Source organism: Egretta garzetta, unplaced genomic scaffold, assembly GCF_000687185.1.
Source record: "Egretta garzetta isolate BGI_Z169 unplaced genomic scaffold, ASM68718v1 scaffold18, whole genome shotgun sequence".
NCBI lineage: Eukaryota > Metazoa > Chordata > Aves > Pelecaniformes > Ardeidae > Egretta > Egretta garzetta.
The window spans coordinates 7,622,227-7,641,256 of NW_009260616.1; the positions used below are offsets into that span (position 1 = coordinate 7,622,227).

The 19,030-nt window shown below is 43.4% G+C and overlaps 1 protein-coding gene across 1 annotated transcript in view; it reads left to right on the forward strand.

Moving 5' to 3' along the window:
* RSPO3 (R-spondin 3) overlaps nucleotides 1-3,547 on the forward strand; it is a 60,428-nt gene extending 56,881 nt beyond the window's left edge. Inside the window, exon 5 of the mRNA XM_009645252.2 lies at nucleotides 3,354-3,547. Within this exon, the coding sequence (XP_009643547.1) occupies nucleotides 3,354-3,547 (194 nt within the window). The remainder of the gene's footprint in view (nucleotides 1-3,353) is intronic.
* The last annotated feature ends 15,483 nt before the right edge of the window (nucleotides 3,548-19,030 follow it).

Genomic DNA, 19,030 nt, shown 5'->3' on the forward strand with positions numbered 1-19,030 from the left:
TGCGGGCGGCACCGGCACCGGTCCCCGCGGGGCGTGCGGCGTGGCCCCGCGGAAAGGCACCCGTGCAGGTATATGCACGCACGAACATATGCGCGGGTGTGTGCGTGTGTATATATATCTCTATATATGCATAAAATGTTACGTGTTCAAACACAGGAGGGTTTTCCGACACCGCCGTTCTTCACAAGGGAAACGGAAATTTGGGGAAGAATGTTTTCTCCCCGGTTACGCTCCTGCATCGTTCGCTTCTCTGACGAGCTTTACTGCCGCTCCTGCCTTTTCGTCTTCTTCGGGTGCAAAGTAGTTCAGAAGCGGGCTTGTGAACCTAACGGCCCGTGCCATTTTTAGGGACATGGTTCAATGGTGGGATGGCAGTGCTAGGTTGACGGCTGGACCTGATGATCTTAAAGGTCTTTTCCAACCTAAGCGATTCTATGATTTTTGCAATTTGCATTTCGCAAAGAGCCAAATGCCCAGATTTCCAACGAATTTCCACAACTTCTGGCGTCCAGTTCAATGTGCTGTTACGGAGTGGGCTTCAGCAAGCAGTAGCAAGAAGAAAAAATATTCAGGAAAGAGCCTCTGGGAAGGAGAGCGCAGGGATATAAACAGGGAGAGAGATGAACACAAGAATGTGGCTCCAGCTACACCCCAGCGTGAGCAGATCACTGCGGGCAGAATCTTCCCTTGGGTCTAAACTGAACCAGGGACTGACTGGAAGTAGCAGTACGCTGTCACATAAAAACTCCCACTTTTCCAAATACTGCTGAGAGGAGCTAAACAACCAGCACAGCTGACCTGTTCTGTGCTTTGCTGCATTACCAGAACAGCACAGGTCTAGAGGACAGATCTTTTCACAAATGGCAACAGCATGGAGGTGATGGCAGGTATAAAATCGCACAGGGGGCTCCAAATGAGTTATCCTCAGAGCAGAAGAGAATTAGGACTGAGTTTTAAGTACTTTCCAGAGATCAGTTTTTGCTCGTCCTTTATAATGACACCGGTCTGATTAAAACAGAAACGGTGAAGCCATGCTTAGATAAGCCTCTAGTGAGACAGAGAGAGTGTATTCTTAGTCTAGTCACACACGTACACATGAAAACACACACCCTGATCCATGACTGAAAGGGAAACCATTAAATGTCATTCCAGCAGACTTAAAGAATTGTGGCTAGGAAGTCACAGTTGAAGGATTTTGGCTGATCACTGACTGAACAATGTCAAACACTGAATGTCTGGACAGTTCCCATTCAAATAACATTTCATCTTGGGCCCGTATTTACAAACAACGGGAACGGAATTCCATACTGTCATTATCCATTAGTAGGAGGCAGCATCACAGCTGGGTGAGATGCGCACTCCTTCTGCCTGGAGATCTCCCAGCTCTCCCAGTGGTGGTAGCTCTGGCAGAGCCTCACATGCCCATTCTGCGGGTCTCCCCTGCTCACCCCTCCGCATCTTAGATGGCATTGCCAAATTCAGAGAGGGATGCTGCCAGGTATGTGGGCGTATAGTGGAGTAATCTCTGACCGGTTACCTAAAATTTGAGGAGCCATTTTACATTTAAAGCTTTACTGCAAGTTTCAGAAACAACAGATGAGAAAGGCAGATGTTTGTCCCTACTTGACTTAACATGTGTATCTAAACCTTCTCTTGCTCTCTGATCTCAGGCAGTGATGGTAAGGAATGGAAAAGCTGTAAAATAAGCCCACAGAGCTACGCAACAAGACGATGATATGGCATATCCTCACATCTTAGTCTTACTCCTTGCTTTCTGCCTTCTCTTCACCTCCTCTGAATCTCACTCCCTTTATCTGACCTACTCCTCCCTGGAGGGTCATCCATTCTCAGAACAAAGCCACTGCCCCTGCACCTACTCCCTCACCATGATCTACTCCCACAGAGCCCATTGAGGCACCAAAACCTCCCAGCTCTGGTTTTGAGTCTGGAACGGGCACAATTCCCTGCGTTCAGCACACTCAACAGCAAGAGCTATTGCCAGGTTTGTGTAACTCCCCCATCACTGGTGTAGGAAAGCCTGGACTATCTCTGCCTGATATTTAAAAGCAAAAAGTATTTTTGCTGTAACAAAGAGGGGTAGGTTATTTTCAGCAGTATCATTACCAGGACATTATAAAACAGAGTTTGGCCAGAAGCTTTTCAATACTTGCCCCTGTTAGGAGGCATACAGGTCGGTATGACATTGTATCATGAAAGTCTCAAGCAAGGTTGCTTTTGAAGACATCATTGGGATTCATCTAACCACAGGTGAATTTCAGCTGCGTAGCCCAGTAGATGAACCAGTTCCACATAGAAAAAAAAATCTGGTTTAGGCTTGTGTGTACATACAAGTTTGATTCAATGCCATACCTGTATTGGTTTGTAAAGTAAATAGAAGGAATAGAATCAAAGAACCACAGAATGGTTTGGGTTGGAAGGTACCTTTGAAGATCATCTAGTCCAACCCCCTCCCTGCCATGGGGGGATCTTTCACTAGATCAGGTTGCTCAAAGCCCCATCCAGCCTGACCTTGAACACCACCAATGATGGGGCATACATAGTTTCTCTGGGCAACCTGTTTCAGTATCTTGCCACACCTCAGCATCAAAGATTTCTTCCTTTTGTCCAAGCGTAAATGCATTACACAATATCATCTCCACAGCCAATATACAAAGTTTTAATGTTCCTAAGGGGATGGGAATCTTTATTGGAGAGGTCTGTAGCAGTAACAAAATCCTCAACATCTTACCTTCATAAGTATTTAAAGCAATACAGTACTTGAATAACTAAATTTTTAATAGTGGTCTAAAGCTTGACCATGCTGCAATACCAAGGATTCCCTGGGATGTGGGTGTGAGGGGGGTGAAGGGAGGGGGGAGGGATTTTTAAAAGGCGTAGATGCTGAGCATTGGCAGTGAAGGGCAGTAACATGATGGCTAATTTCCTCTCACCATATGACCAGTCAATTTAGATCAGTCAATAGTTAATGCTACCTGGCTTCAGCTACAGATGTCCCCAAACCAGTTGTGTTTTGGTGGAGCACATGGAGCTGTGCCCCTGGCTGTAGGAGACAGGCTATGGGTGTGTGAGATGTTTATACCACTAAAGCACCGGGACTCCCCAGGGAGTGCTCGGTTCTTTGCTCTGAGTCAGACTGATGGGAGGTGCTAGTCCAGTGGCCGGATTAGGTAGTTTGATGAAGAGTTGGACACTTCCCAGCACTAGTACTAATGTCCAGCTTCTAATGGGAGGTGCTAACCCAGGGCTGGTTTTAAAGGCTATGGCAAAGTGAGGGAGTCAGAAATTGCAGCAGCCTGACCAAATCTTCTAATGTGCCATCATTTTTATTTCAGGGAAAAAAAATAGGGAGGAGAAAAGAAAAAAGTCCAACAAAGACGAAAGCAAGGAGACAAGACAGGAAAGCAAAGGGCGAGCAGCCCGAAGACAAAACCGAGAACAGAGGGAAAACAACAATAAAACGCAGCCGAAGAAAAGAAAAGCCCCAAATAAAGAACAGAACCTGGCACCCGTCGACACTGCACATTAACAGCTCTCCATGATTGTTTAAGTCTTATGATGCTGCTATCTCTACCAGATCGCCCTGAGAGGTGCTCCAACCGTTCAGGCCGCAAATGGACAATGCTACCAGTTATTATTAAACTTTAAACAACATTCCAAATACTTCCTATATTCTCCAAGCAACCATAGTTTATTAAAGAGATTGACATGAGCCAAGAAAAAAAAAAGTCTAAAAATGGGATACTTTAAAACTGTTATATTATATGCTTCCATGCATCTGTAAAAGGCAATTAAGAAATTTTGTATATATAAATAATAGGGTATAAAATATAGCAATATAATAATGAATGACATTCAGATGAACAATGTTCTTTTTCTTTGTAAAATATTTTTCAAGTTATTGTTTAAGTATGAGGCAAGAGATATGTCTAAATCTAAGACGCAAATCATAGCCCTTCATATATTGTACATAAATATTAAGAGAAGGAGGAAAACATTTCTGAAGAGCCAGTAGGAACTCAAGGTTTTTATAACCGCTGGTGGAGCAGGATGGGATTGCCCTGTGGTTCCCTGGTCCGTGCTCCAGACGCGGGTGAGAAATGCCAGGGGAAAGCCGCCAGGGCTCCACAAGCTGAGGGAAAAGAAGCAGAGGCATCTGCAGCTTTGAAGACTGAATCCTGGAGGCAGAAGCTGATGGAGCTGAGCTGGAATAGCGCCCTTATCTGTGGGACAACACGATGTTTTCTGGTCTAAACAGTGGTACCGTGTGTGCTGTTTTATGCTTTTTATACCTATGTGTAACTTAAGTCTACATTTCAAATCTTCTGGTGAATGACAAATCGTATTTGTAGGAGACAATGTTGAGTTAATAAAAACCAGAAAAATAGATCATGTAAGCACGTGTTTTTCACAGTGATGGTGTCGCCTTTTCTACTGGGGGAGAGAATCGTTTCACAGCCTCACAGACAGAAGAGGACACCACTTACACCCACAGGGTGCATCTAGCAAACGAGTATCCATGACAATAGATCTACTGAAGGATAGAAATTACAAACTTCTGCCCAATTTTACTTAAATTCTTGTTCTAGTTCTTCTCTCTGACACAGAAGAAGTGAAAACCTTCACTGCTCAGAGGACAAACCAAACCCCTTGGTACCGTTCTGGCTATAGTTTTGGCTGGAGTGACCCGCGAGTGAAGCACAGGCTATGCTATACACTGACTCTCTCCTCAGAAGTGGATTTACCCTTTACAGAAACACACTGAGGAACCAATGTGCTTCACAGTATGCATGTTTTGTTGCTGAGCTTTCCCCAGGGGCAGTTGTCACGGGGGTCACAGCCCGCCCAGTACGGTGAATGGGCCAGAAAATGTGGCCGGTGGGCCTTCCCAGCCAGTTCCTGTCCCTACTCACTACTTTGGTTTCTCACAGTGTGTTGGCCTTAAGAAAGACTCTGCCCAACGCTGAAGCTGGCCTCTCGGGCTGAGGATGCCCGAGCAGCAGGCTCCAGTGACTTTTGGAGGAACATCATAATCACCCAGCCAGCAATGCAGGATAGTTTCCTGCATTTTGCTTCATAAGAGCTTTGTCTCTTAATGATACGTGTATAGATGCAGTAGTCTAATGACATGGGGGTTTAAGGCTCCCACAGCTTGTCTCCAGCTTCCATGACAATTAGCCAAAACTTTCTGTAACCAGTCCCCGATTATATGCATATATTGTATTTTTGCTGGCAAGAAGGTTTAAATGCTAAAGGCTGAATTTTAGAGATGACTATCATACGTAACGCTCATCACACATGATGAAGTCTGAATGGGTAAGAAAGAAAAGCGAGGTGTGCTGAATGCCTGTGAGAGGCACCAAACAGCGGGAAACTGGAGTGGGGGTGGCTAGCTGTGGGCTCCCAGCTCCATCACCTAGCTCGTCTACACCCTCCTCCAGAGTGAGCTGGTCTCAGTCTCCCACTAGTGATCCTGGCAGCAGCAGTCATCTTCCTCCACCAGCATCTTCCCACCCTCAAACCCTCTCCTGCCACTGCAGTCACCTGTCTGTCTGGGGTGCTGGTGGGCAGACAGGGGTGTTCAGCTGCTGGGGAAGAATTTATTGCTCCATTTACTTCCTCCAGGGACAGGTTGTTGGCCAGATGAAATATCCTTAGGTGGATTCAGCAAACTAGACAGCCAGCTGGACCATATGGATAACTGAACCCAGGGGAGCTTTGTCTACAACTCTTAAAACTGACCAGTAGGATTGTGTCTTTTCCCTGCCTTAATTAAATATAGGAGTTAAATGGCAAGGTGTTTTCAGGTGGGAGACAGCTCTTGACAAATGCACAAGCAAAAACTATAAAAATGAACAAGAGTGTTCAGAGGGGAATTAAAAAGGGGAAAAAGCAAGACAAGGAGCTAAACCCAGAATGTCCCTTATCTCAGTTTTTCTCTACTACAACACTTGGAGGAGTCAGAGGAATGCCATTTATCTGGCAAAGATAGACGGAAGACTGCAAAAGCAGTATCAAGTAGTTCAAGAGCTGTAGACTGAAGGACAAACAAGAGGGTGAAAGGCAAAGAAGGAAATTTAGGATACAAATGTGAGCTTTGTTGCATACTGCCATCTAAACCTTTATTGCAAACTCCAGCGTGCCTCTCCCTGCTTACGCCAGTGGCAGTGACAAGAGAGACGGTTTGTCTTACCAAGACCAGGACTTGGAATACTATCACCTTTCAGCAAGGAATAAAAATGTGAAAGGAATTTGGCTTATGGCAGTAATAATTCATAGCAATAGTACCTGAAAAACCATGATACAACTTTTCCTGGAAATGATCGAGGAAGCTGCCGTCATGTTGTTCCCTCCCACACAGGATAGTGTTTGATTATATTTCCTGTAGCCATGGTGAAGCACTAAAAAGTACATCCAACTCATCTGGGCAACTAAAATTTTCTCCAGTCCTGGCACTGAATGTAGACTACCCTGATGGTAGATGAACAACTCCATTGGGACTCCCAAGAAACTGAAGAAGAGTATGGACCTTTGTAGGTCAAAGATATATTGCAGTGACACTTTTTGTCCACCCAGTCATAAATATGTAAAATTGGGAGTCAGTGATCTTACATGCTAACTGAGTAAGAGCTACTGGGGACTCATATGACCTTGCTGGAGAAGAACTGATTAAGTACTGCAAGTAGCTGTGACTAAATTTGTCTGAAACTTCTTTCCTGACAACTGCTTCCCCAGTTACAAAATACCTCAAAACCGTGAGTCAATTTGAAGTAATTTCCAGAGAATTACGAACAGAGTAGGATTATGAACAACTTTTCTTAAAATGGGAGCTAAATTGAATGGGTGTTAATTGACAGCCAAATTCATAGTGTGTTAATTACTAAAGAACAGGTCTGGAATAAAAAACTAAATATCAGTTACGGTCAGTAGATAAACACAAATGAGGTGCTATTTCTGACAGCTAAGCTGCTCAGGGAATTATAATCAGTAACAAAGAGGCAGAAAAAAGAAAAAAAAAAGCAACTGTTATGGCCGGTCCAGGCTTCAGATTGATCTGACCAAGCTGCAGCTTGTTCTCTCGCCTGGCTCCATGTTAGTGAAGACCTGAACAAGGGAATCCAGTGTTAAGGTATCATAAACAGTTTAAGCTCTGAACTGCTGAAAAAAAACTCTGAACGGCTGAACCCTTCACTGAAATTGCCCCAGCAGCTTTATTCTGAGCCACCAGAGCAGAGCTGTCAGGCTGACCAATGCACTAAATAGATGACAGGTTTTGCTGTACCCTGTAGCAAAGTGGCAGCAGAAGGACCCATCAGAATGGGACCAATCACCATCACCAGTCATCCCCCACAATGAAGGTCTTGTGTCATAACCTCTACCAGCAGCCTCTGGATGCTTGTGGCTGATATGCTGATGGGAAAGCAACACATTAATATTGCTATTAATTCAGAAGTATTCCTCTATAGCCCTCATGAGTCACTGTCATTTATTTTTTGTTTCTGTGGTTTTAGGCTCTGAAACTTGTTGAAGGCTTAACTTTATGATGCAGCATGACTGTACCATGACTCTTGCACTTAATTGCTATGCATTGTTATTTTCAGAGACGGCATTGGGTTTCGTTCAGCATCGTTCACATGAAGTTGCAAGAATTCAAACAAAAAATCTGCACAGCATGACATAACAGCTGATCATGGGAGCCGCTCTTCACAGTGACATTCTGCAAGCATCAGCTGGAGCTGCAGTTTCTGGCTTGCCTAAGTCCTGCAGGGAGGGCTTGGGCAGTACTGTCACATTTTCAGGCTCAGATCTGCTACTTCATTGCCATTACTTAGCACAAAACTTAGGTGGTAAAGACCTTGCACTCTTACGTGGCAAGCAACTCTGCAATTACATATCCTCAAGTAATTCTTCCATATGGCCTCTTGTTAATGGGGGATTAGATTTTTCCTACTATTTTGTCATAAATTGGTGTAATTTAAAGAGAAGTTAAGTCAGCATGTTTGTTCACCATTGTAATAACCTGTCTATCCCTTACATCTTTCTCTCCTAACTTAGCATTGATATTCCTAGTGGGTTTACGCTGGCTCTTTCAGACCCAGAATGCTAATTGCATTTGCCCTTGAGAAACAAGAGTACCCATCGATTGGTTTGGCACAGAAATTTCTGGTTTTTCATGGGTGGATGAAACTTTTTTTGATACTGTTCTCTAGAGCATTTCAGAGTCCTAATGATGTCCACATCAATCCCTCATATACAAGACAGGCATTCAATTTATTAAAGATCAACTCTGCACTCCTGCAGAAGGCTGGCTGGAAGTGCATCTTGCCCGAAGAACATTTTTTAAACATCTGTTTAGATATAAAGCTGTCTGAGAATGATCATGCATATGTCAGCAAGAGAACAGATATTTAGGGATCTTTGAAATAGGCCACGTGGTGCTGCTTGTTAGAATTTACTAAGTATTTCCTAGGAGGAGTCTTAAGACGTATTTCAGCACCTTGTGGCTCTGTTTCCATCTCAACCTTACCTCATCCAATCTGGGCTGTTTATGGAAAGGCGAATAACAGGTACAGTACTCTCCACCTTCCTCTCTCAATGCACACGAAGGCCTGCACTTACCCTGTGCATACGTCTAAATTACTGTGTCCTGCTGAGCCCACACAGATGCTGTAGATGGATTTGGGTTTGAGCCATTAGCCATTCTCCTTTCTGACTGGCTTTTCTTCAGTTAGGTACACATATCTTCTGAATTTCCCGTCTCCAGCTGAACCGTTGAAGCTCTGGTCCTTGTGGTCACACATAAAAGGAAAGAGCGGTCTCACGTTCACCTCTATTCTTGCTTCTTCCTCCGCTTTCCACCTAAGTGTCCTTTCCTCCCCCTTTCTTCTTCACTACCTCTGTTCCTCTCCTTCTTCTAAGCTGCCTTGGGGATTCACACTGACAAATCCAACTGCTACCTGAGTGGCAAACGGAATGCATTTGACTTCCGAGGCTCCTCTTTTTCCTGCTCTTCACACCTCTCCCTTGCTTATCTTACTTCAGTCGTTTCTTCTTATGAAGGCTATGAAGTGAAGCGGAACCAAACTGTCTCACTGCCAGGCATGCTTGTAATCACAGAGCCGCAGCCTGGGGAAAGGAGGGCAGGGTAAGCAGCCACTCCTGGATAAAATTGCCAGCACTTTTTCTGTCATCAGGACTGTGAAAGGCAGAAGAAAATCTGTGGGTACCACAAAAATAGGATGCAATATAACAGGGACAGGAAAGAAAAGAGTTGTCAGCTGGTCAGACACCTTCGAAAGGGTGATGTAAACAAAATTGAACTAGCAACAGCAACCGCTTTTTCTTGTATAAAGGGAATAAAGCACTAGAATAAATGATGCCAGAATGAAACCAATAGGGTTTGATTTATCTGGTTCTTGATGTGCCTATAGGAGGAAACCAGAGATGAGACAAATTAATACAGAGATGGAAACAGAGGGATGGCTGGCTGCAAATAAGCAAGGAGCTGAAAAACATACCGTCACTATTATTTAATCTGTGCAGGAAATAGTCTCTACTCATTCATAGTCTACTCCAGTGCACCTATGGCTAAACAGGTTAATAAAGTTCTACAGATGTTTGTACAGCCTTTATCCAGGGGGAGCCGGTACAGCAACCAATATCTGTTATAGCACAAAACACCTGGTTTCACAAATGGTTTGATCCTCACTATATTATCAATGCACTGTATGAATACACATCAGTCCATAAAATAGGCTTCTATGAAAAAGGAAAACGTGGATAAAATTTCTAGACAAATCAACATAACCTGCTCAAGGGTATGTTCCTTTTTTATACGAAATGACATACTGTTTTGTTCTGCTGTCAAAGTTGAACAATGGTAGAAGAACATCTTACAGCAAAAGCATAATTCAAAATGATAAAGGGAGTTATTCTTCACAGTTATGCTTTGTTCATAAAAGAAACCTCCAGTGAGTAAATGACAATGAAATCTGTCATACAGCTACTCTAATAATTCTGTTCTCTGGAAACAGGATTTACGGTTTCAGACGGCAGGAGGGGACAAAAATGGGTAAATTATCTCCACATGACACTGACAGATATCAGTGTACCCCTGCTAGTTATTGGAAAATCATTGTCCAAAATAATAAATAAACCCAAGGTCATCCTTTTACCACCCCTTTCTCCCCACTGTTAATCCTCCACCAGCTGAGACAGGACAGCTGGGCAAGGAGCTGTCACTCACTCTGTTTTTAAACCAGGAGATTTCTTGAACAGTGGCCAAAGTGCACAATTCTGTCACTTCTGGTGATGATGCCCCCATGTCAGATGCTTATGCTTTGCTGTCACACTATTCACTAACAGTATCTGAGATATTACTGTTCTTCCAGTGTCTCCCTTCCATTGAAGAGTGACTTTGATTATTCCCAGGGTGTGATGAGCTTCTATTTTTTCCAGATTCTAGTTACTTCTTTCTGAAACACATTTCTACCCACCAGCCCCTGCCTTCTGTTCAGTAGATGGGCCATATGTAGGCTAACTAACCCAGTTCTGCTGAGAACAAGATTGCGTGATTTGGACGTCCCATGTGCATGTGTATGTGCATTGGGGTAAAGGATGGAAGGACTGGTGGAGACTGGATTTTGGATCAAACCCCTCTAAAAGAGGAAGAACATTAGATGAGCTGCCATTATAGTTTTAAACACCTTGAAAGCCTGGGAGGGAGCATTCAGACATCTTAGTCTCTTATAGTCATCCCTGAAATGAACTCCAAGAGCACAGCCTGACCTCTTGGGGCTACAAGTTTGGCCCATTCCTACATGTTTGCAATATACCGTGTTATTTCTGTATCATTCTCCTCACCACGGATGCTCAGCTCACTTCCTAATGGGATTTGTAATAAATGAACAGTCTTCCTGAATGTTAATTAAGTTGTTTGCATTATTGTTAATGAATAGTGAGGGCTGAGCCACTTGCTGTTCTCCATCCTGACAAATCCTCTTTGGAGTATCTTCCGGCGATAGCTCTCTGGATCATTTTAAGCACAAGTATGTATTCTACTCTATATGAGCCCTTTTACCTTACCAGCATTATCTGAGCTCCAGTAGCGCATGAAATGATGTAATTAGCATCTCTCATCTGTGGTTTCTTTTCACATCATGTTTCCTATGACCTTGCATGTGCTGTGTCTAATACATTACTGATGCCTTAGAGGGAAGGAGAAAAGAGAACCAAGGATTCTCATGGTAGTGGAAATCTTGCTTGAGAGATCAATTGCTTGTTTTGGTTTGCTTTGCTTTTTTATACAAGGGAGAAATGTCCACATAAGACAATTTCTTAAGCACATGCACCCTGAGACTTACATTTTCAAAATGAATCCCAGGGGAAAGAAAAGAATGATAATTAAAAGTAAGTATTTGAAAGTCAGCTGGGCACCTTAAGCTGAGATTCTGGTACACCATTAGGGGGCCATCTCAATATAAGATCTTAAGAATGAAGCTTTTAGAAAGACTTCCAAGTTTTATTCAGCAAAGAAACACTTGCTCAGGGATAAGTAAGAATTCTTTGCAATTTTCTCAGGGGTCCTGCAGAATCCTAGGAGCAATTTCATACATTAGGAAATGCAGGTCCACTGCACTTTAGTGACTGTCAGTGGGTGGTAAAAAGCACAATGTCTACATTGTACCTAAGCTGTAATTAAAGAGGTATCAACTATTTTTCAATATAGAAAGCTTTGTCTTCTGACTACCAGAATAAATAAGTCATCGCTCAGGAATGCTGGATAGTCATAATTTCAGGCCTATAAATCATACTTAGTGCATTTTGTAACCAGCTTTTACTGAAATGTTACTTCATAAAAAAATCCCACTAGCAGCACCATGCATTGTATTATTTATTACTACGAGTGGGAGCTGCAGAAGCATCTTCATCATCCTTCAGCTATCTCCCCCTGAGGGAGAGCAATAAGCTGCCATGTTTTGAAAAACAGTTGACAGTATCATGAGGAATTTCAATATTAATTTGAAAAGCGGACATTCTTGGCTTGCTATAAGGCAACAGGCAATGCAAAGCATCTAGATAAAGTGGCTTATTTAGAGGATGCATTGACACCACGGCTCATGTTCTTAAACAGCTTTTAGCTTGATTTTTTAATACAGTGACACAGATCTGTAGTCAAAGTGGCTTTGCGTATCACTTTTTGTGAGACTTATAATTCCATATAAAGCTGTCGGCACAAACACGTGCTCCCTTGCACGAGCTCTGCTGAAGCTGGTCTGAAGCTCGCACGGTCTCTTTGCTCAGCTAAGACACAAGAACGAGTCTCTCAGAAGGCTGCAGCCAAAGTCTGAGAAGGTTCCCATGGGCTTCTGTGAAGCAGCAAGATTAAATTCAAAGGGGAGAATGCAGAGCACTACACGAAGGCAGGAATATACAGATTCACAGAGTACTATGAAAAGGCCCCTTAGGCAGCAGCGATAACCCAGAGCTGAATGCAAGCAGTGTCATGATATCACAAAGAAAGCAAACATCACACTGGGACACACACGCAGGAATATAGCCTGTAATATATATGAAGGAATTCTTCTGTTCTCAGTACTGCTAGAAGTCTCAGCTGAAGTACTGTGTCCCCTTAAGGTACTGCAGTTCAAGAAAGAAGTGGTCTGACTAGAAATAGTTTGGGTAAAAGTACTGAGAATGATCAAAAGCTCCAGAAAAATGAGGTCCAGAAAAATGTTCCCACACCTCACTGTATCTATGAAGCAGATGATAATAGACAGACAGCAACACCGCCAAGGATGAGAGGGATATGGCCACAAATGGGAATCAGCTGAAGGAAACAGAACTAAAGATTTCTTTATATGCATAAATTTCCCCCTTTCTGGATATAATAAACAATAACACTCACTGAGGGCAGGTAACAAAACAAAAAAAAAAAAGCAGCACATGGCAAACACACTGAGAAACCTAGGTAGGTAAAACTAATACATCACTTTAATCCCATCTATAGTCAGTTCATAATTTTACCTTTTCCCAGGATACGCAGTGCTTGCATTTCTAGCTCCCGTATTCATACATTTAGACAAGAATAACACCTTACTTATTCTTTTCCAAACAAAATTTCCCCTACTTGTTTCCCAGTGACTCAAATGAACACGGAAGCCTCCAAATTCAGCAGACAACTACAAAACATAATCTCCTTTCTTAGAGGAACAAAACTTATGCTGTCATGCTAGCCACCTGGCAGCTAGCTGTCCCAGCAACTTTTCAGCTTGCTGGCCAGTCTCACCCTCAGTTGGAAAAAAAAAATCCGAGAAAATTACATTTGTAGAAGGTAGGCATTTGACAGATAGATCCTGGACTTCCAGGCAGCAGGCACAGACTTCTAGACCTGTCTGCGAGGGTGCTGTGGGGACCATGCAGCAGAGGCAGGTTCACCAGGGGAAAAAGGGAAGGGCTGCGGCCAGGAGACAAAAATCCAAAGGAAAACCAGCTGCCTTACTTTTGCTACTCATCGAGGGACTTGTTTCACTTTCTAAACTTAAAATTTTTAATTCATCTTTATGATTTTGGGGAGAGGAAGGGCACAGACAAACAACTCATGATTTCTTAAATCCTCGGCAGGACAGTACTATTTCCATACAGAAGACATGCCACCGGATCAGTGGTACCAATTAGCAGCCAGGCCTGCAGCTTTACATCGTACCTGAAGGACGATGCTTGGAAGAGCAGAGCCCCCTCTAACGTTACACACGAGCCTACCCCCATGTTCCGCAACAGGTAAGCAACCTCCGGAGGACCCCGTTAATGGCCAAAGCAGCTGAACTGTACCTACTTTGTGCCACACGTGCTGCCGCCTTGTCTAGCATGGGAAAGCTTCTCCGGCACGTACTTGTGCCCAGAAGGCAGCTGAGTGATGCAAGTCGCTCCAGCCAGCCTGAGTACGAGGGAAGAGTCCGGCTTCCCTGGGCACCCAACTCTGTGTGCAACCCCCCCAGCACCACGTGGCAGCGAAGCCTATGGGGTATGGCAAGGCGGAGCCAGCCCACTAGTCCCCCTTTAGGTAGACAGCTTGAGATTTTGAGAATTGTTGACTCTGCCATCTTAAGATATACATATATACATTATATCTAAAATCGATAAAAATGAAGGGCTGTCCTGGATTGCTTAAAAGCCTTGGAGCTAGATTAGAAATCCAACCCCTTCCTTCCCTGTCACATATGGCACTTCCCAATATCTAGATGGTTTCCCCCTGCACACTGTATCCTGAAAGCAAGTTCCCTACAGGGATCCTCAGAAAGCAGAGCAAAGAGCTGCCTAACATACTCAGAATTAAAAAAGCAAATTTTGGGACTGAATCCCCAGCTGGGTGCATCAACGCCTACGTCCACCCAAGCAGGTGTGTTATTTCATGCAGATGTTGTGGTCTGGGAGTCAAAGAATCACATGCAAAGGGACTTCTACTCCAAATACCAAGATCCAGGACAGTGACATTTCACTGGACTAGGAGACAGCTGGGTTCACAGCTGAGTGTCCCAGTTTGGAGCGGAGGCAGGAGCAGAGCAGCATTCCTACTGTGCGACTGTCCCAGTTTAGGCCATGCACGCTAAAGCACTTAGGATCATATGGCCAGGAAGTAAAAGAACATCTACTTAAAAAAAAACAACCCCTGTTTCAAGATCTCTTGGATATGTGGGTGGCCTCAGCGCCTCAGCAGCGTTACATCTGCTCACCGGCAAAACATGGGTGTGCAGGGCAGAGAGCGATGTGCAAGGAAGAAACAGTTTTGAGGAAGGCGGTGGTTAAAGGAGCCACTTCAAAGGCCCGACAGGAGGCAAAAAAGAGCTTAGTTACTGGTTTCAAGGCTGTGCTGTTCACAACTGGCTGCGAAGGCTTATAGATGTTGGCAATGTACAGTGTTAATCTGAGGCAGTGGAGCTGAGGGATGGACGTGTTTATGCGCTTGAGCAATCACTGACTTTGCACAGCACTCTTGAAAGTTTACAACTTCTCTAGCACAACAAACTTCCCGGTAGTACACCCTCTGCCAAAAGACATTTCCTTACATCATAACTGAAGGATATGAATCACCGGAGAGAGCCAGTGTCCCAGATCAATACTTATCAGCTCTTTGGCTGGAAGAGGTATTGAGGAAGAATGAAGCTACATGAATAACAGATGGGATAGAAAACTTGGTGATGATAATATGCCAGTAAAACATACTTTACCTGGAACTTCTTTACTACTTGCTCTGGATCATGTTTTTCCCTGAAAGTTTCTATTACAAAACCAAGAAACCCTTGTCATCTAGCTTTTGTTTTGCGCCAACCCATGCAGGGTATTCCAGACTCCTTGCTCAGTCAGTTTCGGCCTTAAACTTGGAGACAGGACGCGAGTGAGTCATGTTAACATTGCTCTCTATATTTTCTGGCTCACTACAGTTTTTTATTTCAAAACTTGAAGTTGTTTTCGCACCGTCAGCCACCTTAGAAAATGTAGCAAATCCCTTAGCTATAGTGTTCTCACTCGCTTATTTCCTATAGAAGCTTAGGCGATATCGAAGACCTACCAAGGGACTTCTTACTAACTTCTACTATTTGTCACTGCGTCCAGATGATCTGAACAATGTCTTCTTTTTAAATTCAATGACGCATTAATAACACACATGAAACATAAGATTTATGAAGATCTTGGCCTTAACATGTGACGACAGTAAGGATGTGGACAAATGCATACATACACACACACCTATGTATTTTCAATTATAACATAGAGGGCCTGCTTTGTGGTTTCTACCTTGAAAGATCACCTTTGTCTTTTTTAACCCTATTTTCCAAGATTCTATTTAGACACAATGATCAAGACCAAGACTCCCAGCTGCATCCAAAGGAAAGTGAAATACAACCCTGAAGAAGGGCATGAAAAAGTTATTTCAGCCTATTTTTATTAGCTAAAGAAAAAAAAAATCTGTGACCGCTGTTTACCAGTCAGAGGGTTCCTGTATAGTTTTCTGGTTTCCAGTAACTAATAGAGCCTAAGTCACCTCCCAGGGTATTTGAAGTACATCCCAACTGGACTTTGTCTTTCCTGGCAGTGTTCTGCTTGGCAGGTGGGTAATGAGAGAAGCATTACAGTGACTCAGCTGGCCCGCGGGGTGATGCCTCCATAACCACCAGAGAGCCAGGCGAAGCAATCCGTATGTGGGAAAAACTTGAACCACTGATTCAGGGGCTGCTAATTGGGGATCTGAGACTCAGAGGGGCCTAACACTATCATTTTCTTCATTCTTGTGTTGTGGACTCATAATAATAGCTTAATTATGGTTTTAATTTTGGCAATACAGATTATTGTTCTTCAATGCACAGGCCAGATAGATAATGATTTCTTTGTTGCAAGGCTGGCAGAACACCACGCTTCTTGCTTATAACAGCAGCTAGATCATTTATTTGCATGTAGGAGGTAGTTTGTTCCACTGGATACCCTTTAGCCTTTACTTCTCTATTGTTCAGAAATAACACAGTATATTACAATTACAATTATATTACAATAAGCCTTCAATTATTGGGCAAACCAATTTAATCAAACAAGAGCATGGCCCATACATAGCTGCAATTACCTGTAAAGTTATGAGTACTGGCAGTTAACAATACTGTCTTTCACTGCATCATGAGACATGGCATCTCCTAATTTAAATACGCTCAGCTATCAGCAAGACTTCCATTGTTAAAGAATATTATGGTAATTACTCTATTATGGTGTTATTCCACCTTAATACCCACAGACGGACAGTGGAAAAATGAAAACTTTGGTGTCCCTCATATAGGTTGTAGAGTCCCCTCACTGCCATCATACAGCTGAAATGTTTATGTATGGCTCACTATATATGAAAAAAGATCACAAGTGTAGGCTCATGTGATGCAATTCTTCAGCATCTGCCATCAGGGCAAAAAAGCCTGAAGGCTGATTCAGTGGCCCAAAGGCAGGTGCCCAGGGCCATTTTACATTCCCTATCATATCCCATCTGACTTCAGACAGCACTCCAGAAGTCCAGAAGGGGCACAGGTCTCCTGTAAGGCCTCTGTCATATCTGCAATGACCTGTGATTCTCACATACCCTCTGTAATGGCATTAGGTGCCACAGCAACTGTTTTCCACCTCTGGTGTCTAATTAGGGTAAACCGAATTGGTTCATAGACTCTTCTGACTGTACTGCCTGGGAGCTCAGTGCAGCTGCCTGAAGACCACATGGAGTGCCATCTCAGATGCCCAGGGACAGCCTGCTTCAAGTCCAGCTACCACTGCAGAGGGACATGGGCCAAAGACCCCGTGCCATATCTGCCAGCTCCAAGTGGGTGTCTTAGAAACCAGACAGCATCTCAAAAGGCACAAGACAACTGTCCATGGGCACCTGAATCCTACCTACATCTCCATTGGTGGCTAGACATGTGGCATATCTATAGACACCTATGCATAAAGGCTGAAGTGTGTTTAAGATCCATATCTAATCTCACCCAGTATGACTCAGCTTTGACCTACTTCCTTCTGGTTTAAAAGTTTATACAAAGACAGTTTTGGGCACTCAGCTGGGAGTATCAACTCTTAAGGTGTCATAACTGGATTGTGTGACTAACTAGTCTAAACCAAGTTAACAATTTAAAATAAGTTTAAAATACAAGTCTTCCCTTCTTTACCCTTCTCAGCCTACTATCATCCCAGGTGCCTCTCCAATATGAGGTTTCATGTTTTCCAGAGAGGTCTTGACTGTTGCCGCATCTTAGCTGGGTGACCAGGTAAAGAATGTTCCTTTTTAAATCCTTGCTCTATGTAAAGCTGGCTCTCTCACATCCTTATTTGAGCTACAAGAGCTTTCTATCCCATTTCTGGCAATAACCTTAATCGAAAACCACAGAATGCCACAGAATCTGGGCTCCCAAGGAAGATTCAGCAGCTCCTTAACTAATTGAAGAGGAATGATGGTAGATACCACACACCTCACTGAAGAATGAAGCCTGATGATATCAGGTAAAACTATAGAACGAGTAATTATATTGCTGCCAAATTTTTCAGCAGAAATATCCATTTCCCACACTTATCCAGCAATCCCCAACCGTCCACCACATCTGTCCAGATACCCTGAGTCCCCAGTACCCCTCTGCAAGCTGGCAAAGCTCTTTCCTTCTGCAGAGTTCTGTATTCTATCCCTCCTGATGTCATTTTACAGCTAACTAGAAACTACAGTGGAAGTAATGAGGTATAATAAGCTAGACAATGCAAAGAATTGTCTACGTCAACACAATTAGTTGACATCACGTCAAGCTCAACCAAAACCACTAGTGCTAATGTACCTGAACCTACACATAATGCCTATTTTGCTGGGCCTGAGCATCACAGAACCTTTGCCACAGAACACAAAGCATGAAGCACCCACAACTGTATACGTGAGGATGTACACAACTGCACACATAGAGCAGCTGAAAGCCTGCTAAACTCCATGGAATTGCACTGAGCTATGCTAGCTGTCCGTGTGTCCCTATGGCATGACCCAATACGTGGCTGAAGTCAGCAGTGCTGGATGGTGACACAAAATGGAGACACGCAAAATGAGATTTTTCAGAGCTCATTTCAAAGATAATGGAAATTGTGTAGCCATTTCCTTTACCCGAATTTAAAGAAGCCTATCACAACTCCCTTGGAGAGAGGACAACAGCAGTGGAAGGAGTGAACATGGTATATCTGAATGAATTAACTGAAACTGGTGAAAATAATTCCAGAGTAAGGTACTATCCAGCAAGAACAAGGGCCAGAACTGAGCTGAACATAACGACCTATTCAAACTCCTCTGGTTCTAATATAAACCCCTCGTGGCTTTTATCAGCACTGCTGGAAGTCAAGAAACAAGAACACCTTATTCCATTGCTCTTTCCTTCAGCTTTCAATGCTCCATGTAATTTGAACACTTTAAAAAATGCAGCTTGTGTAAGAACTTAGAATGAAATAACAAAATGCCCAAACT